The following is a 27,997-nucleotide window of genomic DNA, read 5'->3' as shown; positions in this document are numbered from 1 at the left end:
GCTCTGGAAAGAGAAGAAATAAGACTCATACCCTTTGCGTTCGATGTGGACGCCGTAGCTTCCATCTCCAGAAAATTTAATAATTCACTATACTTAATCATCCCATGGAATTTATGGTTCTCTGTTTTATTGATATCGATTTAAAAGATTACCAAAACCATTGCCGTTTTGTTTGTTGATTCTTTTGATCTTTCGTGTCTGTGGTTACTGGTTATAGTGTAAATTTTGGGTCAAAATTATTATGTCAAGCCATCTTTGATCGTTGTTTGTTTCTTGGTTGAAGATAGCATCCTGGATCTGTGGCTAGTTTATTTTCCAGTCAGTTATGTTTGTTGAAAAAGTTGGATTTAATGGCAATATCGCAATACAAGCTTGGTATACATGTATACATATATGTGTATGTATTGAAAAATTTTAAGCTTTTAATATCCAAAAGAAGCAGCTGAACTTCTTTTGGATATTAAAAGCTTAACTATTTCCATACAGACATGTATTATATATGTATACCAAGCTTGTATTGCCCTTAAATCCCATTTGCTGATCCTTGCTGACTCATGCCTTGAGCTGGCAATTTCTGCTGACCATTCTTTTGTTGCCCTTGATTCGTGACAAAAGATTATTGCTTTTCTTTTTCCTTTCCATTGGTGTGCTTAATTAGAAGGATTTAGTAAGAATTTCTTTCCCATCTATTGAATGAAAGGAAAGAATATATATATATATAAAAGTGTGTAATCTTGTAAATGTTTATCCTCACTTTTCTTTCTCACCACTTAAACTTGATTTTCCTTGCACATTTGAACATTTCCATTCCATCCCTCTACGTTTTTATTCTACTGTGTGTAGCCTTAATCTTTCTTATCGTGGGTATAGTGTAGTTTTCGGGTCAAAATTATTATGTCAACTGTCAAGCCATCTTTGATTGTCATTGCTTGGTTGAAGATAGCCTCCTTGATTTGTTGCTGATTTATTTTTCAGTCAATTCTGTTTGCCGAACAATGGGGTTTTCTTTAATGGTAATGTAAGCTTGGTGGATTGATGCGTCGAATTGTCCTTTGTATTTCTGGGTTTAGATAACTGGAGTGTGAAGGCTATTAGAAGAAAGACTACCGGGACGGGCCGCATGAGATACCTCCGTCATGCGCCCCGAAGATTCAAGACGGGCTTTAGAGAAGGTACTTAAGTTTTTCAAACGTTGTTTGAAATGAAAATGTCTGTTTAACAATATATAGTAATATGGATTATTCTTGAATTGTTAGGTACTCAAGCAACCCCAAGGAAGAAGGCAGCTGTTGCTGCTGCCTAAGTTACTTCTGGTGTTTTCTTTAGATTTCTGAATTTACAAACGAGAAATTTTGTGATTTTATCCAAACATAGTGTCATATTTTTCATCTTAATATCTACGAACAGGAAGTTTTGTTTTATCATGAATCTTCGCAGCATCAGTTTGGTTATCAAACACGATTTAACTTGATTTCTCTTTCGCATGGTCGGATATACAGTTGGATGCTATGTTAAGGCACATTACATTTCTGAACTTTGGAGGAGACATTAATAGAAGAAATAGTCACAAACTTTGAACATTTAGACATCAACTGTCCGATCTTTGTTTTTTTTTTATTTATTTTTAATTTGAATCAAAATGTTACCCCATTGATGAACTAACAATTGGCAAATCTTCGAAGTTGCTGATTCTCATCAATGGCTGACACAAGCAGCATGGATATAACGTTTAAACAAAGTCCAAAACTTTAAAGGGAATCGTTTGTAACGTATACAAGTAAAATAGCTTTTAAAAACTACATTAGCAACAATGCAACATACAAAAGCTTGATTGATTATGGGGGTTATCTTGCCTTCAGTGTTTCAGCCAGTAATTCCGTAGTTGCGCCATATGCAATAGGATCTCATCACGGCCTTGGTTTGTAACACTGCTAGTCATAATCCATGGTGGCACGGATTGGAAGAAACCGCATATCAGCTCCTGAAAGTCGCTAATGTTTTCTTCGGGCCTTTTTCCACCATTCTTTTTCTTCTTCCGCTTGTCACATTTGGTGAATATCAGTGTCATGGGGATCTGAAGAATGAGATCTAACTGGTGGGTAAAACATATAACATCATGAAAAAATTAATACCTATATTTCCATTTTCATTAGAAATGAATGGCGTTACCTGGTTCTGACCTAGCCAGCTGGCATATTCTAGGTCGATTTTCTTCACAGGAATGCTAGCATCTATAAGCAGGAAAACCGATACTAGCATTGAACGGTTGATAAAATAGTCTCTGGTGAACTTGCCCCAGTCCGTTCGAAGTTCCTGAGGTGCAGATGCATACCTGTTCAAGAAACAGCAATCATACGCAAGTATGCAACTGCAAAAGGCATACTTAACTCCTATATAACGGCATAATATAATTTTGATGGAGGAAAACCAAAACAGAGTTTAAAAGAGAATCCGGCATATGGATAACGTTCTTAGAACTTTTTGCATCTTAGTGTCGGAATCCAACTGATTCATCTTAACGAATAAGCCCTCATGGTTTAAAGTTGGAAAAAGTGATTCAATTAAGCCCCATCCCCATATTATTCATGAGAAGGATACATGATTTCATTTTCTTTAGGACAGTGAACATCCTTATTGAAGGTAAGTTTCCAACATTCAAGCGCCAGGAAAATCGGGCGTATAAAGCTTCTAGGCATGCATTTACTCGTACAAGGCTTGAAGAAAGAACAGATTATAGAGGAAGGAAATTGAAGGTAAAGCATACCCATATCCCGGCAAATCCACCAGGTACCAACTATCGTTGATGCGGAAATGGTTGATGCATTGCGTCTTCCCTGCAAATGGTAGGAACTTAAGTACATCACAGACCATAAGTTTCACTAGGAATCACATACATTATTACAATCACACATTTAATTTTATTTATAAAGTAAATTTCTTTCTTCTTGTTTGCTATTGATTACTTGCCGTTATCCATAACAAAAAATTGATCATTGCACGATTTCTAGCTTCTAATATATCCCAAATTCAACAAATTAACATCAACAAAATGCAAATATCTTGCTTTAAAGCATACATTTTAAGTTAACAAGATTCTCCAAGGCAAAAACACTCCGTGAACCTAAGCAATATAACTATCATAATTTGCTTTATAAATAAACTTTACCAGGTTTCTTAGACGTGAGAGCAAGGCGTTTCCTTCTTACAAGCGAATTAAGAAGCGAAGATTTCCCGACATTCGACCGACCGACGAGCGCAAATTCCGGCAACCCATCGGAAGGACAATCCTCAGTTCTCACACTACTCTTCACGAACTCAGCTTGAATCACTTGAGCGTCCCTTGCATACTTACTCAAAACTATGTTCGAACCTTTCAAGATTCTGGTGCTTAAGACAGGATCATCGCAAGCAACCTCGGTTTCCGGGGGAACGAACAGCTTGTCCAATGAAATCTCGAGCTTCGGCTCCTCGGGGAGTGAAAAATCAGTGATGGGTATAGGCTCGGTCGTCGAAACAGTGGAGAAGAGCGTTGGGGAAGTGGGTTTGATGATGGGGAGTCTTGGTTTGGGGAAGAAATTGAAACTTGTCGGCGGATTTTTGAAGAACAAGTAATGGAACCTTGGAAGCTGCGTTAACACCATTAGTGTTTCTTCAAAATCGAACTCAAAATTGATGGATTGTAACTCTGTTGTTCTTCGTTGGAGTAGGCAAAAGCCCAAATGCGGTGAGCTAAGCTAAATATCTTAGCTGATACTGTTTATATTGAGTCGGAACCTCTGCTGTTCTACAGTTTTTCAAGGTAAAAAGATATAGGATGAATATACAAATCGGTCCCTGATAATTTTTCTTGATTTGGTATCTGAATTTCTTTTTTCTCAATTCAGTACCTGAAAATAATAAAAATTTAAAATGACTCCTAATGCTAACATTGCATTTTAATGTTTTTTTTATGAAATTGGTACCTTAACGAAAAAAATATTTTATATTTCTATGTTTGTTTGACAAAAAGAAATATCACATATTTTTTTTTAAATTAAAATATCATTCAAATTCTCAAAGCATCCATAATAACAATATTTTGAATACAAGCAGGTTCCTCATAAAAGAACCAGAAAGGGTTAACAACGTTTGTAAGTGCCCAGTTCGGGAGAGAATGGTCAGCTCTATTTGACTCTCTCTAGATTCTCAGTCAGCAGGTTAACGTCCAGCTTATATTATCGTTAATTATTTAACGAAAAATTACTAGTTTAAAACATAATGAATAGTCAGATGACTATTTTGTAATTTTTAATAGTTGAAGAACTGAATAAAATAACTCATTATATTCGAGAATTATATTTTATAACTTTTAATAGTCAGGGGACTCAACAAAACAATATTCTATAATCAGGTGACCATTTGTATACTTTACCCTTTTGTATTTTAGATTTGAAAAAAATATATAACACTTTAGTTCAACAAATATCTAAAAATATTTGAATTGTTTTTCCTCGTATTTAACTAATGCACTTTAATCTTTCAAATGTAATTGTTAGGAAATGACACTCTTTCCTTTTCCTTTTTTTCCCATTCATTCATACATTCATTCATATCTTTGTGGTACTTATTTTTGTCAAACATAAATACTATCTAGCTATTTTTTTTATATAGATTTAGATTTTTAGTGTTTTTAATTTTTAATGAATATCAATAATAAGTTTATTGTTTTGGTTTAATTTTAAAGAAAATTAAGGATATTATGTTTTTTTTTTTGGTAAATAAAGGAGAGCTGCCGTAGCTCAGTTACTTCGAAGCTTCATCTTGAAGAAGCAAGCTTGATACGGCCGGTGGTGGACTGGGAAGGCAATGGACCTCAAAGTCTGTTGGATTCGCATATTTGGCCATGAAGTCGGCCACTCTATTTCCGTTGCGTGGGGTGTGTTCATAACGCACCACCCATTCTTGGATATGGAGTAGGATATTCGGTGAGCCTTGTCTGTCAGACTTCCTTTGCAACATTCGTATGGCGCCTAAGCTGTCTAATTCAATCTCTACCTGTGTAATTTCTAGATCCTTAGCACATAACATTCCTATGTAAGCTCCCCACAGCTCCCCTTCTAGGATTGAGCATGCTCCAATAAACTTGTAGAATCCTCTTATCCATTTTCCGGTGTGGTCACGTATTAAACCTCCACATGCTGTGTTGCTATCCCTGATGTTTCGGCTTGCGTCGGTGTTAACTTTAAACCATCCTTCAGTTGGAGGTAGCGTACGAGTGGAGTTTTCACGAGGATTGCTTTCTGCAGTGTTCTTTTTCATGTTTTTGGTTGGCCAAAGTTTTTTTTTAATGAAATAGATATTGAATTCGTGTTTAAAAGGTAAAAAAGTAATTGGATTAAAGATTTAAGGTCCAATAATCGTCGACAACGATGATCGATGGTAGCTGACAGTGATCAATGACAGTGTTGAGTGACAATCAATGACGGATGAATTTGATCAAATTCATGAACTAAATTAATATTGCATCTAAAATTTAAGAATCCAATTAATATTATATCTAAAATATATAGATTAAATTATTATTTTATATTTCAAGGATCAAATTAAAAATTAATCAATTTTATTAATATTCCACGTCATCAAATTAATAATATTTAACATTTAAATGATCAGAATGTTATGAATCAATAAATTATATAAATGAATAATGAAAGTAATTAAATTATTATTTTTTTGTTAAATTCAATGGGAAAATGACACTTATTAAACGAAAGTGGCCATGTCATTAGTTCACCATGTTTTGGTGACTATGGTATCATTTATCTGGAGTTCAATTCTTAATTGTGCTTTATAAATAAGGCTAAGTGCTATGATCTTACTTTAAATTAATGTTTTTGCACTTTTTATGTCTAGGATCAAGGAATTTAGTGAATGGGCACAGTGCCTTGTGCTTGAGTTGGTAACTAAATATGTGCGTCAGACAGCAGTGAGATTGTTGACATTATGAATCTCCTTGAGGATAGACTTCAGCATGCAAATGGGGCTGTTGTTTTACTTTTAGCCACTGCCAAAGTGTTTTTACAGTTAACCCTATCCATGACTGATGTTCATCAACAGGTTCTTTCATCTGACTCTTAATCCAATGCGGAAAGTTGTCAATCTCTACGCTGCACAAATATTCTCCTTGCATATTTACAATAGAGGAGGTGTTTTCAGTTAATTTTGATCATTTGATTTGTACGTCGTTATTAGTCATCAATAACTTCGTCAGTGTTGTCTTTAATACTGTGTCGAGTTTGTAATTTAGTCATTTAAGTTATTTCCTCTCATCATTTTAAAAAGGAAATCTCAGCGCTGGTGTCTTTGACCTTGAATCATTATAGACCATACTTGATTGAATTAGTTAGGTTAAATATCTCTTAAATCGTTTGGTCTTGTTTGTGGGTCCAAGAACTTGCTAACAAAATCCTTTCTTTGTGAAGGTGTATGAATGTATCAAAGCACCAATGTTGACCATTGTTGGTTCTGGAAGCCCAGAACAGTCTTCCGCTGTATTAAGTCATCTGCATCTCTTGGTGATGCGGGCACCTTATATATTTTCATCAGACTAAAAACACTTGTACTGTCAGTATAATGAACCATCTTATGTCAAACGATTGAAGCTTGAAATGTTGACTGCAGTTGAAAATGAGAGCAATACTTATGAGATTGGTTGGTAAACAACCTCACACTTGTTTTTAAGGGACTCCGTGGAAAAAGATGACATCAATAAACTCTTAATGTTCCCTCTTGAGTATTCTGATATGTGACCTTGTTGACTCGATTTTCAGTGATGGAATTATGTGAATATGCTGCAAATGTTGATATTCACTTTGCCAGAGAGTCGATTAGGGCTGTTGGCAAAATAGCACTGCAGCAGTATGATGTAAATGCAATTGTTGATAGGCTTCTTCAATTTCTTGAAATGAAGAAAGACTATGTGACTGCTGAAGTCCTGGTAAATAAATATTTATGTTATACCAGTTGTTTGGGATATTAAATAAATGCGTAGCTTATTCTATCCCCTTCCTGCTAAAAGGACTTTTCAGTGCCAAAACAAAAAGTATGATAGTTCCCTATTGCCAACAGATCTATATTGTGATTGTGTGTGTGTTTTAAATAATTCAGGTTCTTGTGACATCTTAGAAAATATCCTCAGTGAAGCCATGATTGCATTGCGGTTGTTGGAAACATAAGCAGCAAAAATGTGCAGGAACCAAAAGCGAAGGCAACTCTTATATGGATGTTGGGGGAATATTCTCAGGATATGCAAGATGCCCCTTATGTTTTGGAGAGTTTAGCTGAAAACTGGGAGGAGGAGAATTCTGCTGAGGTAATTAATCTTCATGAATATTTGTCCTAATCCTATGATTCCATTTAAAGCCCATTTTTTTGACCCATTTTCTGGAATTGGTCCCTTCTGAAAAAAGATGAGGTTGTTTAGCCATTTAATTCATTGTTCAGCTGTCTCTCTTCTCTCATTCCCAATCCCTGTTACTCCTGTAATTGTTTTTCCAATGTCTTTCTAGTGGATATGAGGTGCAGTAAATGTGCTAATTTGATTTACCTAATGACTAATAGTACAGTTGCATAGAAAATGTTAATAAATTTATGTGCTTGATCTCATAAACTTTTTCTGTCTGTTTATGCAAAACACACTCGGTTGCTGGATTATGCGGTCAGGTTCATTTACATCTTCTCAGTGATGAAGTGTTTTTTCAAAAGACAACCTGAGACCCGAAAGGCACTGGGAGCTGCATTGGCTGCAGGTGTTGCTGATTTTTACCTGGTATATATGGATTTTTAAAAAATCCTTTCCCCAACTTTTACATCAAAAGTTCTGTTTGTTTCCTGGACACAATCAATTAAACCTTCAGTGTGACTGCAGGATGTACATGACAGAGCCTTGTTCTACTATAGGATGTTACATTATAATGTGTCTGTAGCAAGACGTGTGGTGAACCCACCAAAGCAAGCTGTTTCTGTTATTGCTGACACTCAAACCAGTGAAATTTAAGGATCGGATATTTGATGAATTTAACAGTTTATCTGTTGTATACCAGAAGGTAACTACGAGCTTCTTTCAACTTCATGTCATACGACACATTTTCTTTATTTAAAGCTGATCTGAAAGCTCGTGATGGGTTTTTAAAGCATCCAATATGTGTATTAAAAGAGGAAAATGTAAGGCAAAGACAAGCAGCGAGCTCAGGAATTGATGATCTACTTGGTCTTGGTTTACCGGCAGCAGCACCTACTCCATCTCCTCAATTGAAGCTTAATGCAAAAGCTGCTCTGGATCCAAGCACATTTCGGCAGAAGTGGCGCCAATTGCCAGTTGCTTTATCACAGGTTTGTTTATTAATTTCTCCCATTGGTTAAACTATTAATGAAAGTTTCATACTTTTATATACATAGCATCCAACTATCCTCAAAGCTTTCCGGTGAAACCTGTCCATTTCATAGATGGTAATGGAAACCATGACTGACCCATAAAAGAGCTTTATTGATATATGCGAATAGTTGCACCTTTCTCATAACTCATCATGCCATTTACTTGGTGCAGGAATATTCGGTAAACCCTCAAGGTGCACTGACGCCTCCTCAAGCTCTTATTCGACACATGCAAAGTCATTCCATCCCCTGCATCGCATCAGGCGGTCAATCCCCGACCTTCTACTTTTTCTTTTTTGCACAAAAAATAGAGTCGTCATCAAATTATCTCGTCGAATGCATAATCAACACATCATCGGCTAAAGCTAAACATCCAAGGTATTCTCAACTCTTTTCCAGTCAGCTTTGTCCAAATTTGGCAATCCCTGAGCCAATAAATGGTTTCTTCATTTAATGGCTCCATGCCAAAGATGTTCTTAATAGTTTTTTTTTTGTTAATTAAAATTTATTTTCTAGTCGAAAGAAATAAAAGAAATTTATTTTGCAAAGGAAAATTTTGATAAGCTCCCTTTTTTTTTGGTAGGTTTAGATATTTGCATGTGATTAAAAATGTACATTGTTTATGTTGATTTCCTTCATGGTCTATTTCGTTATGGAAGTAAACTATTTACTTGTGTCATGTTACATATTTAATCCGATAATTATGTACCCTATAATTACTTTTAGTTACAAGATATTTAGGGACGGAGTAAATTTTTTTATTAGGATTGTAAATTTAAGAATCTATATTAAAAATTTAATTATTACGAAATTATAAAATTTTAAAGGATATGAAATTAAATTATCAATAAAAAATACAAAGAAAATACATAAACTATAAGAGAATTTAAAAATTTTAAGGGTACAACCACACCCCTCGATTCATTATTGAAGGCATTCTAAATTCATGAGATGAACTTATAAAAGAGAATTTTGTAAACCCTAAATAAATTAAACAATTGTATATCATGTATTAGAATTGCTCGTCCAGCTCAGTTGGTAGAACGCAAGTCTCTTAACCTTGTGGTCGTTGGATTGAGTCTCATGGTGGGCAATTCATAATTGGAGGTCTTTCACGGAAGCTGTTCTCAACCTGGCGTTGGGAGAAGTCTTACTACCCTACCTCCCCCTACCCAATTACATATGGGAATAGGGTCAGTTAATTTTTTTATATCATGTTTTAGAATTTAGAATAAACAACTATAATAAATAGATTAAACAATTATATATTCATTTCATATTTTATAAACCAAATACCTCTAAGCTCTATATCATGTGTTAGAATTTAGAACTGTAACCTCTTGATATCATCAAATAATTCACTGGATAAGTAAATAAATAACTAATTTAATCAAAAGTTAAATAATGTTCTAAAAGTTCACAGTTTCATCAGAATTTGTCTCGGCTTTTAGTTCTTTGAGATTCGGTGCTGGAGCCAGACGGGTTAAGGTTTAGCCCATATTCACCGGTGGGTTCACTGTGTCCACTAAAGCCGCCATTGTTGATGCATCGTCGAGCATTTTGGATGAACATTTCTGAAGATGTGTTCAACGAGTTGTTCGAAAACATTGTCAACGAAATGCCGTCTTCTAGAGCACGAACAACCTGCATTGTTTTCGGGGGGAATTAATGGAAATAATCTGGCTTTGGAACTCCATTTCTAACAAAAATCTTGTATGTATGTATGTATATACCTGGATCATTCGAGGTCTAAGCCATGCTGATTGGCGTATACAATCAGTAGCGCAACTGACCATGGTTGCCATCTCGCTATTGTTGTAAGAGCCGTTTAACCTTGGATCAACGAGAGTATCGAAATCGTTATCTTCGAGTGCACGAGCTAGCAAAGGCCTTGCCTGTTCAGGCAACACAATCATAAGGATTTCAGCAGATTTGTGCCAAAAGGGTATATATGCCCCAAAACAACGTTGTTAACACACTTCTGGCTCAATCGGGTTAGGCCGGCCTGGTCAGACTGGATTCAGAACTTTCCTTAAGCTTGTGTTACGAAATGCTCTTTGACGTTCAAATCAGCAAGGAGATGGTAAGAGAATAAAATGCAAAAGTGCAGGCTCTGAAGAGCGTCCCTAAGAAATAACTAACAACTAACAGTTTAATCAAACGAGTGACTTACCCAATCATCTATGATTTACTGATGATTCTAGCTCGATGGATGGGTGACGTTCGGTTATAAGCTCTAAAAGCATGACACCGTAGGAATATACATCTGATTTATCAGTTACTTTACCGGTTAATGCATACTCTGGAGCAAGGTATCTGCATTATATATGCCACTAGAGCAAATGTATAAGAAAATATTCATTTGATTACACGGTTGTGGCAGTCGTAAAAATGGAATGTGGGAGAAAAGAAAGAATCTAACCCAAAAGTTCCCATCACTCTGGTAGAGATGTGTGTAACGGATAGACTCGCATCGAAGAAGATCTTGGCGAGTCCGAATGCAAAAACACAGAGTTCATTGACTAGTAGAAACGTTTCAAAAATCCCACTTCAGTGTTTCTAGTCATTTGAGGCCTACCTTTGCTTCAAATCTAGGATCAAGAAGAATATTAGCTGCTTTGATATCGCGATGAATTATCGTCGGACTACCTGTACAAAGAATCTACTTCAACCACATCTAGAACTAGATTATGAATTTCGAAAGATACCTGAAATGATCCGGAAATATTAAAATCCGAATTGACTTACAGTCCTCATGGAGATATGCTATACCTTTTGCAGATCCTATATCAATTTTGAGTCTGCAAATTAGATAAAATACTAACCATGCAAGTGGCATTCCAATGTTTTGTTAGGAACAAACTCATAAACAAGCAATCTCTCAGCCCCATTAATGCAGTATCCAACTAACGAAACAAGGTGTTTATGATGAACTCGGCTGATAGTCTCGACCTCGTCCTGGAATTCACGCTCCCCCTACCAGCTCCCGGCCTTCAATTTCTTAACCGCGACATCTTGTCTGGTCAGCAGACGCGCTTTGTAGACGTAACCGAAACCGCCTTGTCCAAGGAGGTTGGATTCGGAAAAACCATCAGTGGCAATGACTAATTCTTCATAAGTAAAAAACCCACTTGAGCCATTGGTATATGCTGTATTTGAGCCAGATCCTATAGCAATTGTGAGAGGCGGTGGAGCAACTTTTTCTTCTTTATGTTGGATTGAAGCTGCAAAAAAGTCATCTAAACATCCGACGAAACATTGAAACACATATCAGATTGGAGTTGGTAGTTATGATTTGAGACAAAGATGAACAAATTAAACTCACCTTTTGTGACTGAACATTGTTGTTTTTTAGTGTCCAAAGGGTTCTGTTTTCTCCTTCTAGCTCTACCTTTGCAACAAATGCACACTAATGCAAACACGACAAATAGTAGAATTCCAACACCAATGCATGCAAATATAAGCCCAATTGGATAACGTGGGGTTTGTCTTGTGGTTGGCAAACCTCCTTTTGCGGCTGTTAGCGTTAATGGTGGTGGTGGTGCAGGCGGCGGAAATGCCTGAAAGAATCCTTGAGTGTTAGGAGCACTGATGGAATGTGAAGCTACTGGTGTCAAAGGAGGTGCAGTAAGAGGAAATGCCTGAGACGATCCTGGAGTTTTAAGAGCCCTTATAGAATGAGAAGCTGTAGGTGGTGGTGATGGAGATGTCGAAGCAAATGGCGGTGGATCAATAGGTAGCCTTGGTTGAGGGAGAGCTGGAGCTGTTGTTGCTGGAGGTGGAAGAATAACAGATGATGGTGTCGATGGCAAAGGTTTAGATGGTTTAGGAGGTGGAGATCGAAGAAGATTTGGGCAACAATGGGGGAGGAATAACCAATGCTGGTGGTGGAGGAGGTAGAGCTGGAGAAGCAACAATGGGACTAACCGTAGTAGCAGCAGGCCGTGTTGGTGGTGGAGAATCAACCACTACCACCACCGGCGGTGTCGGAAGCAGTGGGGGAGTAACTGGTGTTGCAACAACAGCTGCATGTGGGGGAGAACAGGAGGTGAAGTTAGTGGCGGCATTGATATCGGAGCCAAATGCGGTGCGAGTAAAGGAGGAGAAACATAAACTGGTGGTGGTGGTGGAAGTGGGTGCTGCACCACTGAGCGGTGGTGAAATGATGGAGGGGGAATCAAGGGGAGAAGGAGACAAAGAGGGAGATAACAACACTGTAATGAATTGTTTAGTGGTTCCACAACCTCCACATGCAAATCACTGTATAACCCATGATTTTTCTCCCGGTGGTATTCATAGCTGGAAAGTTTTTGATATATATATATATATATATTTGCAGAAACCATCAAAACCAATTACTACAAGAAGATTTGGCATTTTTCCAAAAAAAAAAAAACACCTATACCCTATATATTTCTTTGTCAGGCATCATTCATACTATTTTTCTTGATCTAACATCCTTTGCAGTAAGACATGTCCCCTGTAACGCGTTTTACGTTGATCTGACACCACGTGGGTAAGGCACGCTCCCTGAAGCGCGCTTTATGCTGAATTGGTATACACGTGTGTAAAACGTGATCCCTGCGGCGTGCCTTACCTTTAAATTTGAAATGCGTTAGAAAGACGCGCCCCATGCGACACGCCTTAGATTTAATTACCCACCTACCTCGGTTGTTCACACCTCCACTCCCTCTTTATAAATACTCCCATTCTTAATCACTTTCATCACACCAAATCTTTTCAACTTCTCTCAAATACTCTTATATTTTCTTATAACTGTTTCGGAGGAAAAAAAGCCCAAGAATCTGTATCTTCTCCTTCAACAAGAACAAAAGCAACTGGAAGAATGTTGCGATTGCCATATTGGACAACTGTCAATAATAAAACTTGTTTGTATTTTTCATACAAGAAAGTCTCGTCGATCTGAACCACATGCTTGCAATATTTGACAACATTAACGCACTGTGGGTAAGTCCAAAAAACCCGGTAGAATTGGCATCGATCGCGAAGAACTCGATCATTATGGTATGCATAGAAGGTTTCGAAGTCCACAATTATCCCAAGATTCAACCTTCGCACCAACCTAAACCGGCCTGGAAGTTCGTTGTAAGATGCATCCCATTCGCCATGAAGTTTGACAATAGCTTTTTGTTTTGCCAACCAAGCTTTTTTATAGGAGACAGTGTATTCATACTGCGATTGTATAGCTGAAATCAATACAACAACAACTATATGAGAGTTTGCTTTTACCATGGGCATGATTGCTTGGCATATCACTTCAGAGTCCAAGTTGGGATGATCTTGGTTGACCCCTCCAGCACAACATATGTGAGGATCATTGTATATTGTTAGTTCCCATCTGTTACTTTTCCTCTTCCTCTTCGATATGCAAACCATCCAATTGCATCCGTTTTCGCGTCGGGCACAGTAGCATACATATTTTTCTGTCGTGGACCGGTCGACTCTCGATTGAACAGAATTACGGATATTGTAATTTTTTGTAGCCATCATCACTTCTTCTTTGCTTGAAAACTCCATGCCTAAAGATAACTCACCATTATTTATTGATGAGTAATATCCATAGTTACCGAGATGAGGCATATCCGTAAATTCTGGCCCATACATTGCACCATAATCAGCTTCATACATGTGTGATAGAGGGTCCGTTTGTGCCACATTTGAGGGAATCTACATCATCATCGTAGTTGAATTGCGGTGTTTCTGGGTGAATGAATATTCCAGTCTCAGCACCATCCGCACCAGGCTCACGAAGCGGTTCTTCTGGTGGAGATGATGGTTCCTCCATGCTCTCCACATTTAGGTCGAAGAACCTACTACTTGCACGCCTTCCCTTTTAACTGGAAGGCATATCGACATTCAGATCGAAAAAGCTCGCAGTCGAATGCCTCCCCCTAGAGCTTGAAGTCATCGTGTCAAATGGAAACTGCACAGATTGTTGCGTCGATGGCATCTCCATATTAAGGTCAAAGAAATTTGCAGATGAATGTCTTCCCCTTGAATTGGGCGCGATGTTGTCATACGGATTGTTCATAGACCCACCTCGGTACATATCGTAAGGAGTTGCAGATAAATGCCTCCCCATTGAAGTTGATGTGACGACACCATGATGCAGATTTCCCATTATGGCATTAAAATCATTACACATTACTGTAGTCGGGCTGTCAACTTGATCAACTTGTTCAGCCAGCCCATAGTGGGAGCTTAATGACTGACCTCGAACAGCACACACTTGAACAAACTTTGCATACATATCAATATCGGCGTCTGAATAATTACTTTGAGAATCAACCATCATTTCAACATCATCATTGTTTGATAGTTCGAACGCTGTATAAGTTAATGGCAACAATGATGCTGGAAATATGTACTGCAACGACGACATTCTTCTACTACTTCCAACATGAACATTCCTCGAAATCTTCGTTATTAGCTCCTCAAGAGTTATGTTTCTCTTGAATGATATTTTAACACGCTCATTTGATACGAAAACAACGCCGATTTCATCTTCTCGAATTTCTCTATCACAATAAACAATAGCTGAAAGTCGCGCCATTCTTAGAGTTTAAAAGTGCGACAATATTATATATATGCAAAAAAGCAAGTAAAACAAACCTGCTTAAATAAATAACATATGAACGAAAATATAACACAATAAATTTTTTACACATTAACGTAAATAATTTAAATAATATAATTTTATATTATTACCTGTACCGCAAAATATATTTCAACGTATGCTCCCGCTTTCCCCTTGAACTGGCACATAAATTAATTGAAAACAATTAGTATAATATTTTTTCAAATAATCATAATAAACAATAAATATAATAAAAAAATATTATAACAAAATTACCTTATAACGAAAGATCGAACGAACTTCTGAATCAAATATAAGAGTATTGTCAGATGTTATTTACTGGTTGAAAGGATTATTGTATTAATTTCTCGGTTGAGAGGGAATTATGAGAGAGTTTACAGGGAGAGGGCTATTTATAGCCGAGAGAGGATGCTTTAAAGCCGAGAAGTTCGGGTAAATTATGCACCGCGCGGTCCCTGCACCGCTCTTTGTATTATACATGTCTGATAATTGAGCATGTGATAATTGAAAAACGCGACTCCTGCCCCGCGCTATAGTCCTACGTAGCGTAAGTCGCCCCATAGGGGCCGCGCTTTAGACACGTGTCCATGTCAGCATAAGGCGTGCTGCATGGAGCACGCCTTACCCCATGTGGCGCCAGATCACCGTAAAACGCATTACAGGGAGCGCGCCTTATTACAAAGAATGTTAGATCGAAAAAAAATAATCTAAATAATGTCTAATAAGAAAATATATAAGGTATAAGTGATATATCGGAAAAAACGCAGTTCCTTGGCAAATTACAACATTATCTATATAGCAGCTAAGGCTAAGAGAAGGAATAATTTAATTAAAATAGTGTGTAAGTCTGAATCAACGATAATAGATGAGATTCATTCACCCTTCACGAGGAATCCCGTTTTCATCGCTAAGAACTGGGTCCCGCTCACTCCAACTGACAAAAGGAGATAATGGCTTCGGCCTTTGGGCTTCACTTCAGACTTCAGATACTAATCACAATGCTGAAGAGCCTGTGTTCATCTATTAACATGCCTTTTTCTCCATTATATTTGGATCTTCTAATTTCATTTTTTCTTCTACTTTTTAGTAAACAATTGAGCTCACTGCATCGGATGTTCCCAAACTTTTATTTCTATTATATAGCCATTCCTAATTCACCGGAAAAGAAAAATGTAAAGAGTTAATTTCAACATTTGATTTTTTTCATCTACCTATTCTAAAAAGATATAAAATTAAGAGTTTTACACTGGATGTAAGTGTATCTTAACCTATATATATATATTGAATAACCTATAGTAATTACAAATTAATATTTGTTCATAATCTTTTTAAAACATTGACAACGCATAAATTTAACTGCTTGAACTTATAATTTTTAAAGAGAATAACATTCTCTTCAACTACTTAAGTTACTTAATGAGTTATAATATATGAATGTTAACACATCTAAAGTAAGAAATATATATACATAACAGTTAAACCTAATAATAACTCTAAGCTCATTAACATATATTAATTATTATTTAATGCATTATTTTAAACTTGAATAAAAGAAACATTAAGTATATATATATATATATATATATATATATATTCTTCAATACCATATTAACTTAATTTGGGTATTATTGTTAAGAAATTTCCAATTGCAAAATAAGATAAAACATATCTTGTTTTCATTTGATTCTAAAAGTTATTAAAGGTATTGATTCCTTGCTTAATCTATGCCTCATTTACTTTAGCTTTTGTCAAAAGAAAGGATTAATTCATGATTTGGGCCTTTAAGTGTATCATCAATTTTCTAATTTTGTTACATAATTCTTTTTATTTCACTTTGATATTTAGATTATTATTCCCATCCCAATTTACCCAAAACTGCCAATAGGAGCGTGACAACAGTATATCCTTATTGGATTGCCATTTGCCAGTAATTTTTTTAGTTAAAATAAGATGAAAATGGTAGTTTAGATATTAAAACAGAACAAAAACGTTTCCATGCCAAAATGGAGAAACGTGTATAGTTTAAGGGCCAGGTCGTAAATAAAACCAAACAAAACTTCTCAAACAGTTGACAACGAAAACTGAAGAGATATATGAGGTGAAAGAAAGCAAGAGATGTATGGAAAAAAACTTGTGGACGCCGTTGTTTCCTTCAAGGAAGGAGCCTGCAAGCTGTGTCTGATAACAAGTTGTAATTAAGTTTCTCATCTCCTTTTCAATTCATATCTATATATATATCGATTTCGAAGAGATGTTGGAAGGTAAAGCTGTGATAGAAGACACAGATATGGCATTGGGGATGCAAGCTCGAGCTTTGGCTTCTGCTTCTCGAGCTCTTGATCTCTATGAATTTTTCGACTACATTCCCATTGCTGCATATATTAAAAAGGTTAATCTTCTTCTGCTGTTTTATTTTCTTGGAAAATTTTTCTGGGATTATAACTGTTGTTTATATGAGCAGGATTTTGACAAGAAGTATGGGGGTGGATGGCAATGCGTGGTGGGCACAAATTTCAGTTGTTTCTTCACCCATTCCAAAGGAACTTTCATCTATTTTTCCATAGAATCTCTCAATCTTCTCATCTTTAAGGGAACTCATTCTTCTACTTCTACTTCTACTTCAACTTCTTGATGTGATTCATCGTAGGTTGTTGTTTCTTTGGGTTAGTTTCGTTGGATGTCCCCAGACTAATGGTTAAATTTAAAATCGGTCGGTCCATCCGTTTCCAAAATGTTTCCATTGATCACGATCAAGTCTCTCTGGCATTAAATGTTAGCATGGTTGTGGTTGTCCCAACCCAAGCTGGCATTTAACAAACGACACTTTAGTTTAAAGGTTCCGTTCTAATGTTTCGGAATTTAGGGATCAATTTAAAATTTAACCTAAGTTTTGAGGACGTCTGCGCAATTAACTTTTATTTGGAAAATGTGAATGGATGAAAGATAAAAACTTTGATATAATAGGGAGGTGGGCATCTTTGGACTTTTTTTCTTCCAATGTTGAATGATGAAATATTTATCAATTAGTATGAAGTTGGGGTGTATTGTCTTTTTACTCGAGGAATTGTGTGGGAATTATTAGTTATACCTTCACTATCTGGCATTTTTCTCAGAATTGGAAACTTCATATTCTGTGCTTCTTCATGCTACTTGTGGACTAAATTGTAAGGAAATTAATTTGACGAGGATAAACAACATGAAATACAAAGAAATAAATTTATGTATAAGTTACTTATAGAAATAAACAAATAAATTATAACCATAAATCCATAAAATCGACCATCGACAAATCCGTGTTGGATATTCATATTGAAAATGTCTTGATGTCAAATTTAATATTATATAAAATCATCTCTTAAAAATTCAATCATACTAAATTGTGATAATAGAAGATACAAATATTTAGATTCGATGAGTTTTAATTTGATTAAATTCGACGTAGATAAATTTATTTAAAAATCGAGTTTTAGGTTATGACATGATAATATTTTTTTAAATAAAATTAATTAATTTTAAATTTAAACGTTTATTTTTTTTTTGAATAGTCTAAGATGATTATAAGATATTATCCGTTCAGAATCTTTCTTAGCCATTGATAATACATACACCCTGCAAACACTGCTATTCGAATCTAGATACTCTAAGGAAATCATTTAATAAGTGACTTGGTAGTATCAATCGATAAAATGAATGGCATGATTGTTTTAATTGATAAAAACTGACTTGATTGTAGGCTTGTAGCTAAAAAATTAACACATTTCATTTTTAACGATAGAGTGACTTATTTGTAACCATTGTTCAACCGAATGATCTGTTTGTAACTTTTTGAAATTCAATTATTCATTTTAAATTTTATTAATAATTGAGTGACTATAGTGAAATATACCCTAGTTTTAAATAAAGAGAAAATGTATGTTAAAATTTGAAATAAATAAAAAGCCATATTAAACTTTGACGGTCTTGATTCTGACGTGGACATATCGTGACCGTTAAATCCAAAACATATTTGATCTTACACCGATTTGAATCTCCATTAGTCCGCCCCTTTTATGTTTGAATATCTCTTTCTCTCTGGTTTCGCTTCGTTTCACTTTGCTTTGCTATTTTTTTGATTTCTTATCTTTTTTTCGCAGTGCATTTGCAGATTTAAAAAAATCTTTAATTTCTCTTTAATATCTTCGCTTTGAATCTGCGAATACTCGCGGTTTTGACTTCAACTCTCCACTGATTCTCCATTTCTCGGTCTCCGAAGCTCAGTTCGGTATCGTGTAATTTCTTCTTCTTTTAGGGTTTCTCTTTTTTCATCTTATGAATTTGAAGTTTCTTCAACCGATTTTGATGTTCAAGTTAATTAATGGATGATCGAATTAATCCAAATAATTTTGATAGAATTTATCACAAATTTCAAATATCTGATCTTTATTTTATTAGATTACCTGAATTATGTACAAAAAATTCAAAAGGAACTTTATAGTCAGTTTGAATGATTATTTATCGGTAAAGGAACTATGGAAGGTGACACTACCGTATCGACTCCTTCGGCTGGGCTCAGCAATAGCGATGGTACTCAGAGAATGCGACCTATTCATGGGTATTTATCATTTTTAGTACCTCTTAAAAGTTTTGAAACCATTACTGGGGTTCTTGGGTGTGCTTTCCCTCCCACTATAATTTTTCTATTTTTTTTTGTAAGTAATCTTACAAGTTGCAAGAAACTGATTGTTTTATATGCTGCTGAGTTTGCTTCCTTCTATAGGAGGACTACTGGTCCTACAAGACGATCTACAAAAGGACAATGGACAGCTGAAGAGGTATTATTATCTTTCCGTAGTTATGTTTACTCGATTTTGTTATAAGTTAACACCTTTGTGCAACTTTATTGCCCTTGATGTGTTATGTATTACAGTATCCAATAATTTTAGTCCTGTTGCTCTTTTCCGTCAATACAATTAGTGTTGGTGTTCATTTAGATATGCGTTTGTGTTTTTTGTGTCTATCAGTGCATGTATGTATATACATATTCTTAAATGATTTTTCAATTTGACAACATAATTGTATGGACTGCCAGGATGAGATTCTGCGCAAAGCCGTTCAACATTTCAAGGGAAAAAATTGGAAAAAGATAGGTATGATTTTGAATTGAAGTGGCATGGCAGCCCTTTGTGCGTCATTTTGCACAATCTAATTGTATGGTGGTTCATCTGCAGCGGAGTGTTTCAAGGATCGGACTGACGTACAGTGCTTACACAGGTGGCAAAAGGTCTTGAACCCGGAACTTGTTAAAGGGCCATGGACAAAAGAGGTGATTGCTTTTTCTACTTATTTCTTTCTAGCAGTTTTTTGAAGTGACTGTTATTGAAAAGCAGAAGTTTTCTTGATACTATAACAACATTCTAAGTTGCTTTTGCTAAATATGAGCAGGAGGATGAGATGATTATTGAGTTGGTGAATAAATTTGGGCCAAAAAAGTGGTCAACCATTGCTCAGCACTTACCTGGACGTATTGGAAAGCAATGCAGGGAAAGGTGTCCTGTTGAATATTTAACAATTTTTTAGAGGTTTTACTTCTGGGATGTTATTGTGGACATCTTCTGTCAGTTTTTATGAATTTTTTTGTTGTTGAAATGCTCCTCAATTTCCAACAAAATTAAGGAAAAAATTTCTTGTTTTACGTTTGTGCTCATAAAACTAAGTACTGATGTAGGTGGCACAATCATCTCAATCCTGGCATAAACAAAGAGGCATGGACTCAGGAAGAGGAGCTGGCTCTTATTCGTGCTCATCAGATTTTTGGGAACAGATGGGCAGAGCTCACAAAATTCTTGCCAGGAAGGTACTTATTTGGAGGCCATACCTTTCCATCAATGTTTTGCAGGGTTACGTATGTCTTTTATTCTTCTTACCACTTCCCCTGTAACTGCAGTCTGCAAGTCATCCTCTGATGTTCATCTAAACCCGATTGCTCTGTTAATTAGAAGTTTATATATTTCTTTTGCATTTGAATTTACTGATAACTTGTTTTTTCCCCATCTTTGTATGGGTAACAGGACAGACAATGCCATAAAAAATCACTGGAACAGTTCGGTCAAAAAGAAGTTGGATTCTTACATAGCATCAGGCCTTCTGGAACAATTTCAGTTCCCACTTCTCGCAAATCAAAGTCAGCCCATGCCTTCATCTTCTATGAGGATGCAGAGCAATGCAGATGATAGTGGTGCGAAATGTATGAAAGAAGCAGAAGACATATCAGAATGCAGTCAAGAGTCGAATATGATTGGTTGCTCTCAATCTGCAAGTGATTTAGCTAATGCTGCTGTACATACAGGAGATCAATTACACTTGACTGAAATGCCTGGTGTGGTAAACGAGAGGCATTCCAGTCCAAAACCTGTGCGAAATGTATGAAAGAAGCAGAAGACATATCAGAATGCAGTCAAGAGTCGAATATGATTGGTTGCTCTCAATCTGCAAGTGATTTAGCTAATGCTGCTGTACATACAGGAGATCAATTACACTTGACTGAAATGCCTGGTGTGGTAAACGAGAGGCATTCCAGTCCAAAACCTTGTGCAGAAGAGTATTACCCATCTTTTGAAGATGTCAACTTCTCTGTTCCAGAAATATATCGTGAAGTTGGGTCCAGTGGGAATTACCAGTTTGATGAGCTTATGTTGATAACTGATGATGAATGTTGTAGGGTCCTATTCTCAGTCGCAGTGAATGATGGATGCATTGCATCTGAAAAATTTACGCTAGGGTCTAATATGGTTGAATTGGGTGGCTGTGCAAGTACATCACTTTGTCAGCCTTCAGTCATCCAACAATCTGAAACTGGAAATACTCCAGCCTCTCAATCCGCTCCTCCTTCAAGGTCTGAGGCATTGGCAACCTCATGTTGTCAGTCTTCTGCATCTCCTTCACTTCATTCAGTGGAGGATGGTACACTTATGTATGGCCGAGAGCCCAGTCAATTAAATGGTCAACCTTCTGGAACTCAAGAGCAAGATTTTACTATGAATGGACATGATTGCTTCATCTTTACTAATGATGATCATACAGATGATACAGACCTACAAGAGCAATCTTACCTTGCAAAGGATTCTCAGAAGTTGGTTTCAGTTAATAGTTTTGGTTCAGAATCAAATGCTTTGCTAACTTGCCCTGCTGATGAGGATAAGCAAAGTTCACTGGCAGAACAAGATGCTGGAGGTCTATGTTATGAGCCTCCTCGATTTCCAGTCTTGGATATCCCATTTTTCAGCTGTGATCTTATACCATCTGGCAATGATGTGCTGCAAGAATATAGTCCCCTTGGTATTCGCCAGCTGATGATGTCTTCTATGAACTGCATCTCTCCATTTAGGTTGTGGGACTCACCATCCCGGGACAGCAGTCCAGATGTTGTGCTTAAAAGTGCTGCCAAAACTTTTACTGGCACACCATCCATACTGAAGAAGCATTATTGCGACCTATTATCACCTTTATCAGAAAGAAGGGAGAAAAAGCTGAAAACTGACATTACATCCAGTTTGACAAAAAATTTCTCTCGTTTGGATGTCATGTTTGATGAGAATGTCACTGGCAACACATCTCAGGTGTCTCTATCTGAACATAAAACCAATGCAAGAGCCTCTGATGAAGAAAAAGAAAACTCGTGTCAAGAATTTCAAGGAGAACTTGACAATGGTGAAGATCACACCGAGCCATTCGATGTTGAAGCTCAAAAGAAAGATTCTGATGGAACTGATTTGCAGGGAAACATAAAAAATGAATCCTGTGGTATTGATACCAAGGAAAAAACTGACGCTCATGCTTCCGACAAAATTGTGAGTTTTTCCTCTCTATATTATTTTGATGTTTTCTAGCCCAAGGTGAAGCTGCCAAGATTATATCCATATCAAAATTTTATTCAAGTCATGCATGATGCTGATAGCTCTATGTACAACATACCCTGATTTCTCTTTGGTCTTGTTTTGGAAATCTTGGTCTTAATCATTCTCTCGTTACCGTAGCATTCCTTTTTACTTCCAATGCAGAATTGATTTATCATGCTAATCTTTTCCCTCTCTACTTTTGACAGGTTCAACAGTCTTCGGATGTGCTAATCGAGCATAATGTAAATGAGCTACTATTGTTTTCTCCTGATCGTGTTGGTCTTAAAGTAGACAGGCCATTATTGTCTTCAGGCGTACGAACTCCACAAAATCAGTATCATAAAAGCTCTAGAGCTGTTTCATCAAATCAAGGTCTTGCTTCTGAGTGTTTATCAGGAAATGCATGCTTAGTTGTTAGCTCTCCCACTCTGAATGTAAAGAACAGTGAAGGCCACTCAATTACTGTAACTGCAGTACAGTGTACCAATTCATCGGCAAGTGCAACCCTAGAGAATTTGGCTGATAATGCTGGGGTCGATGCTGCTACTGAAAATTATAACATGTGAGCACCCGCTGCACCCGTTATAATTACAATTGTTAATAGGGTCTTCTATTCAGTGTCTTTTATGTCAGGAGCTGCTTTTCTTTTATTTCTACTTCCAATGCTAAGATAAATTGATTGGTTCTTATATGTGTTTGCTTGACATGGATTGCTAGATTCGCTGGAACTCCATTCAAAAGAAGTATCGAATCACCGTCAGCATGGAAGTCCCCTTGGTTTTTTAACTCTTTCATTCCAGGCCCGAGGATTGGCACAGAAATAACAATTGAGGTATATGACCACTTCAGCCTTAAAGATAGATTCAGACTTTAACTTTCTTTTCTGCTTCTTAATAATCATATGTTATTTCCAGGACATAGGATACGTTATGAGCCCTGCAGAAAGAAGCTATGACGCCATTGGTTTGATGAAACAATTGAGCGAGCATACTGCTGCTGCTTATGCCGATGCCATGGAGGTTTTGGGAAACGTAACTCCAAAATCAATTGTAAAAGGAAGACGTTCCAAGAATTTTCATGTGGACAAAGAGAATAACAGGCTTGAGAGCCACTCAAGTTTGGCTTCAAATATCTTGGTATTACTGAAAAAACATGCTAGTTCTCTTCTTTTTGTTAGTAACTGCAATTCGTTGAAATTAGTATGCCATCTGTATGCAGGCAGAACGCCGACTCCTTGATTTTAGTGAATGTGGAACACCGAGAAAGGAAACTGAAAACGCGAAGTCCTCGACATCCATAGCCGTGAGTTTCTCGAGCCCCTCTTCCTATCTTTTAAAAGGTTGCAGATAGTGCCTTTTTGCTTACCATTTTTTGTGTTTGTAGTTCATATCACATATGTATGCCATCTTATTTTTCATAATCCTTCCATTTGTTGTCGAAAAGAGAACGACTCCAAGTAATTAACTTGATAAAAATATTGTGTCAAGTGCACATAGATTCTTCAGCTCTTTGAGTTGGTGTTTATAGAACAGAGCTCAGCATTTGTTATCGGTTTAATCCAATTTGACCATAAAGAACTCAACAATCCCTTTCTAATATGACCCATAAATAATTCAAACTTAAAATGATTCAAACAAGACCGAATAAATCAACATGATCCCAAATAACACCTACTAGACCAGTCCTTTACGAATTGCCGGTTTTCAGTAAGAAGAAAGACCAAGAGATGATTCTTCCCATAATAACATAAGAAAAGTTTTATATTGTTGGATTCCCTTTTACTAAAAAAGATCTAATTCTAGTTTGAGCCCTTCTACTATGGTTGAATTTTGTATTTAATCATATATCCCTCTACGTTTATATTGTTAAGATTTCGATCACACATTAAGGTTAGATCAAAATTCAGTCAATCATATTCAGTTGATAATAGATGCATATGTTCACACGATGAGTCTAAATCATATTGAGACTAAATCTCAAATTTAAACATAACGATCAAAACAAAAACTTTATATATGTGGGTGTTGAGTGGGCATACAAATTTGTGACAATAACTTCCAACGAAAAAGAAAAAGAATAAAAGAAGAGAACAATTGTAGATATATATACTGATTAAAGCCTGGTTATGGAAATTTGAAGATAATTAGAGTTGAAGAATTGTTATATATCTTATTTTAGTATTTACTTATTCTTTTTATGTATAATCATTAATATCCAATTTGTTGATTGATAATCTGGATTTAGTATTATAAAGACTTATTACGAGAATAAAGACTCTTCTAACCTATTTTTCTCTGTTTACAACGTCAAATTTTGAACCCCTAAAATCTCACGTTCTATTTCATTAGACCAACTAATAATTAATATAGTTGATATTTTATTAATTTCACTTCTAAAAATAATAACTTTAGCTGTAACAAATAATTAAATGAAACCCGAGCTCACGGATGCAGTGCAGAGGATAGAGTTGGTGATACAATTAGAGACGATGTAACAGAAGATTTTGTTCAAACAGACAGCCATTCCCGCAAGTAATTTACTTATATATAAACCTGTTAAACACAGGACGAAGATGTATGCTTCTTCAGAAGATTTTTAAGAAAAAGGTAAAAGAATTAAGTACCAAAATTTTGTCAAGAGGGATTTGAACCCAAGCCCTCATCCGAAGACCAGAACCTGAGTCTGGGGCCTTAGACCACTCGACCATCCTGACATTTGACAAGGATCGAGTCAATATTTGCATATTTATACAATTATGTAACAAGTAAGATGGTAAAAATACCTTCCTAGTCCCTCTATCATAGGGAATAGATCATTTGGTCTATTAGCAAATGTAAAATGTCAGAAATGGGATTTGAACCAACGCCCTCTTTCGAAAACCAGAACTTGTGTTTGGTGCCTTAGACCACTCGACCATTCTGACGACTGATTAAGATCAAATGAAAATCTGATAAAATTACAAAAGTATGCAACAATTATTAAGTAACATGGTAATTATACCTTACTAGTCAGGGATGGACCAAGGGGGTGTGGTCGCACCCCCTAGAAATTTTAATTCCCCTTATATATTATGTATTTTCCTTATATTTTATATGAATTATCTAATTTCGCACCCCCTAACATAAATTCTTACGTTCGTCCCTGTTCCTAGTCCCTCCTCTATCATAGTGAGTATATATTTTGTCCTTATTGACTACATTTGTATAATTGTGACTAAACAAAAAGCTTCCTGATGGTGCATTTTAATGGTGTTACCAGGTGTTTGAGAAGCTTGGACCAAGTTTATTTGATTTTCTAAAGAGAAATAAATACTCCCCATTTCTTGTGTCTTGTTCGGGAATTTGGACGTCACCTTTTGGAATCTGTAGCATGCGTGGATTGTACTTGGCTCAACATTATATCATTTTTCATTTTCCAACGAATCACCTTGTTCTGTTACTTGGCCTTGTTTAACATCTTCCCACGCCTTTAAATTTTGTGGCAGATATGCATGATTTACACTTAATCCATACTGACCTGAAGCCAGAAAATATTCTTCTTGTATCTTCCGAATATGTAAAGCTTCCTGGTTGCAAGGTATTTTGCACCTATAGTAAACAATTTATGCCATTTTCGATCGGGATTAAAAAATTGGTAATGGTAATAAAAAATACTTGGAATGGTACAGAGGAGTTATTTAAATGAAGCGCATTTCAGGTGCTTGCCAAAGTCGAGTGCCATTAAGTTGATTGGTTTTGGTAGTACTGCATTTGATAATCAGAATCATAGCTCCGTTGTCTCCACAAGACACTACAGAGCCCCTGAGATTATTCCAGGTAACTGATTATTGTGTTCGAAAATGAGAATGTATTTTTCCTGTTTACTAATTGGTGTTTTTTTAAGTACGCTAATCGTTGTTTTGGCATCCTTCCAATGCTATCTGTTTGTGTTGACACCCTTTCAAGTATTCTCTCTGTTGTTCTGATGCATTTATAAATACATTGATGCAGGTTTAGGTTGGAGTTATCCATGTGATGTTTGGAGTGTTGGTTGTATACTTGTGGAACTATGCACGGTCAGTCCTGCATATCTTCATATGCATTTCGGTTTGTTTAGGTGTGGAGCTCCTGATCTGACCCTGCTTGAATCATATGTAGGGCGAAGCATTATTTCAAACCCATGAGCACTTGGAGCATTTGGCAATGATGGAGAGAGTATTAGGATCTATTCCTGAGCATATGATTCAAAGGGAAAAGTAAGTCAAGCTTACACTTTAATCTCATTATCAACTGGATTCATCTTACCCTAAATTCAATATGATACAGCCGGAAAAATATTTCCGGAGAGGCTCTAGACTAAATTGGCCTGAAGGAGCAGTATCTAGGGAGAGTATTTGGGCTGTTAAGAAGCTTGATCGCCTCAAGGTCAAATTTCCTTTCATGTGTCTTGCGTTTTATATTTACTTTTCCTTGCTTTGATCAAAACTCGGTTTTTTTATTTTATTTCAGAATATGGTAGGTTTATTAGAATATGATCCGTCCCAACGTCTCACCGCAGTTCAAGCTCTAAATCATCCTTTCTTTGGATCCAAGAAGAAAAGAGTAGGTTACTAATGATTGGATATCTACGGGAGATGAATGGCAAAGGCCATGAGAGCTGAAATGCATGCACATTTGGCAGATGGAACAATTTTGCTTTGAACATCGTAAGAGATGGAGTTTCAAGACTGAATTCGTGTTGTGAATCTGCATGAACTTGGCATAAACTGTAACATTTATGTTTTGTAGTAAAAGCATGTTGCTGCAATCAGAGGATAATGTTAATAATTCGTATACGATTCTGCCCTTTTCATTATATATTTGAGGAAATGACTCGGATTGCTAAATGTAAAAAATGTCAGAAGTGGGATTTGAACCCACGCCCTCTTTCGAAGACCAGAACTTGAGTCTGGCGCCTTAGACCACTCGGCCATCCTGACAATTGACAAAGACCGAGTGAATATTTTTATATTTATACAATTTTACAACAAGTAGGTCTACGCCAAAACTTCTAAAAATATAATTAAAATAGTAAATCCTTTAGTAGGGCTTAAATAAGCCAAGTCGAGCTGAAG

At 36.3% G+C, this 27,997-nt stretch overlaps 2 protein-coding genes, 1 long non-coding RNA gene, 1 other non-coding gene and 4 pseudogenes across 4 annotated transcripts; 4 read left to right on the top strand and 4 right to left on the bottom strand.

Moving 5' to 3' along the window:
• Window positions 1-1,717: 1,717 nt before the first annotated feature.
• LOC120192494 (GTP-binding protein At2g22870-like) lies at window positions 1,718-3,771 on the bottom strand. Its single transcript, XM_039195268.1, has 4 exons — window positions 3,167-3,771; window positions 2,765-2,834; window positions 2,170-2,332; window positions 1,718-2,074 (listed from the first exon to the last, which is right to left on the bottom strand). The coding sequence occupies exons 1-4, from the start codon at window positions 3,639-3,641 to the stop codon at window positions 1,856-1,858; spliced, it is 927 nt and encodes a 308-aa protein (XP_039051199.1). The 5' UTR covers window positions 3,642-3,771; the 3' UTR covers window positions 1,718-1,855.
• Window positions 3,673-8,841, top strand: LOC120192541 (annotated as a pseudogene).
• Window positions 5,024-12,789, bottom strand: LOC120192540 (annotated as a pseudogene).
• A 4,493-nt stretch (window positions 12,790-17,282) lies between these two features.
• LOC120192495 (dynein light chain 1, cytoplasmic-like) lies at window positions 17,283-17,839 on the top strand. Its single transcript, XM_039195269.1, has 2 exons — window positions 17,283-17,420; window positions 17,493-17,839. Exons 1-2 carry the CDS (start codon window positions 17,283-17,285, stop codon window positions 17,661-17,663), a joined length of 309 nt encoding a protein of 102 aa, XP_039051200.1. The 3' UTR covers window positions 17,664-17,839.
• A 1,685-nt stretch (window positions 17,840-19,524) lies between these two features.
• LOC120192493 lies at window positions 19,525-24,409 on the top strand (annotated as a pseudogene).
• Window positions 24,176-25,473, bottom strand: LOC120192497. The gene is made up of 3 exons (XR_005522782.1): window positions 25,351-25,473; window positions 24,908-24,912; window positions 24,176-24,258 (listed from the first exon to the last, which is right to left on the bottom strand). It is a non-coding gene; the product is annotated as an uncharacterized LOC120192497 (long non-coding RNA).
• Window positions 25,474-25,752: 279 nt separating this feature from the next.
• On the top strand, window positions 25,753-27,497 carry LOC120192539 (annotated as a pseudogene).
• Window positions 27,498-27,778: 281 nt separating this feature from the next.
• TRNAL-CAA lies at window positions 27,779-27,862 on the bottom strand. Its single transcript has one exon. It is a non-coding gene; the product is annotated as a tRNA-Leu (tRNA).
• Window positions 27,863-27,997: the final 135 nt, after the last annotated feature.

Source organism: Hibiscus syriacus, unplaced genomic scaffold (genome assembly GCF_006381635.1).
Source record: "Hibiscus syriacus cultivar Baekdansim isolate YM2019G1 unplaced genomic scaffold, ASM638163v2 tig00116975_pilon, whole genome shotgun sequence".
Lineage (NCBI taxonomy): Eukaryota > Viridiplantae > Streptophyta > Magnoliopsida > Malvales > Malvaceae > Hibiscus > Hibiscus syriacus.
This window is presented reverse-complemented; position numbering and strand designations above follow the sequence as displayed.

Coding starts and splice junctions, on each gene's coding strand:
- LOC120192494 (XM_039195268.1), bottom strand. CDS start 3,641: ATGGTGTTAACGCAGCTTCCAAGGTTCCATTACTTGTTCTTCAAAAAT. Junction 2,835..3,166: donor TCTCACGTCTAAGAAACCTG/GTAAAGTTTATT, acceptor TACCATTTGCAG/GGAAGACGCAATGCATCAAC. Junction 2,333..2,764: donor GTGGATTTGCCGGGATATGG/GTATGCTTTACC, acceptor TTTCTTGAACAG/GTATGCATCTGCACCTCAGG.
- LOC120192495 (XM_039195269.1), top strand. CDS start 17,283: ATGTTGGAAGGTAAAGCTGTGATAGAAGACACAGATATGGCATTGGGG. Junction 17,421..17,492: donor TTGCTGCATATATTAAAAAG/GTTAATCTTCTT, acceptor TTATATGAGCAG/GATTTTGACAAGAAGTATGG.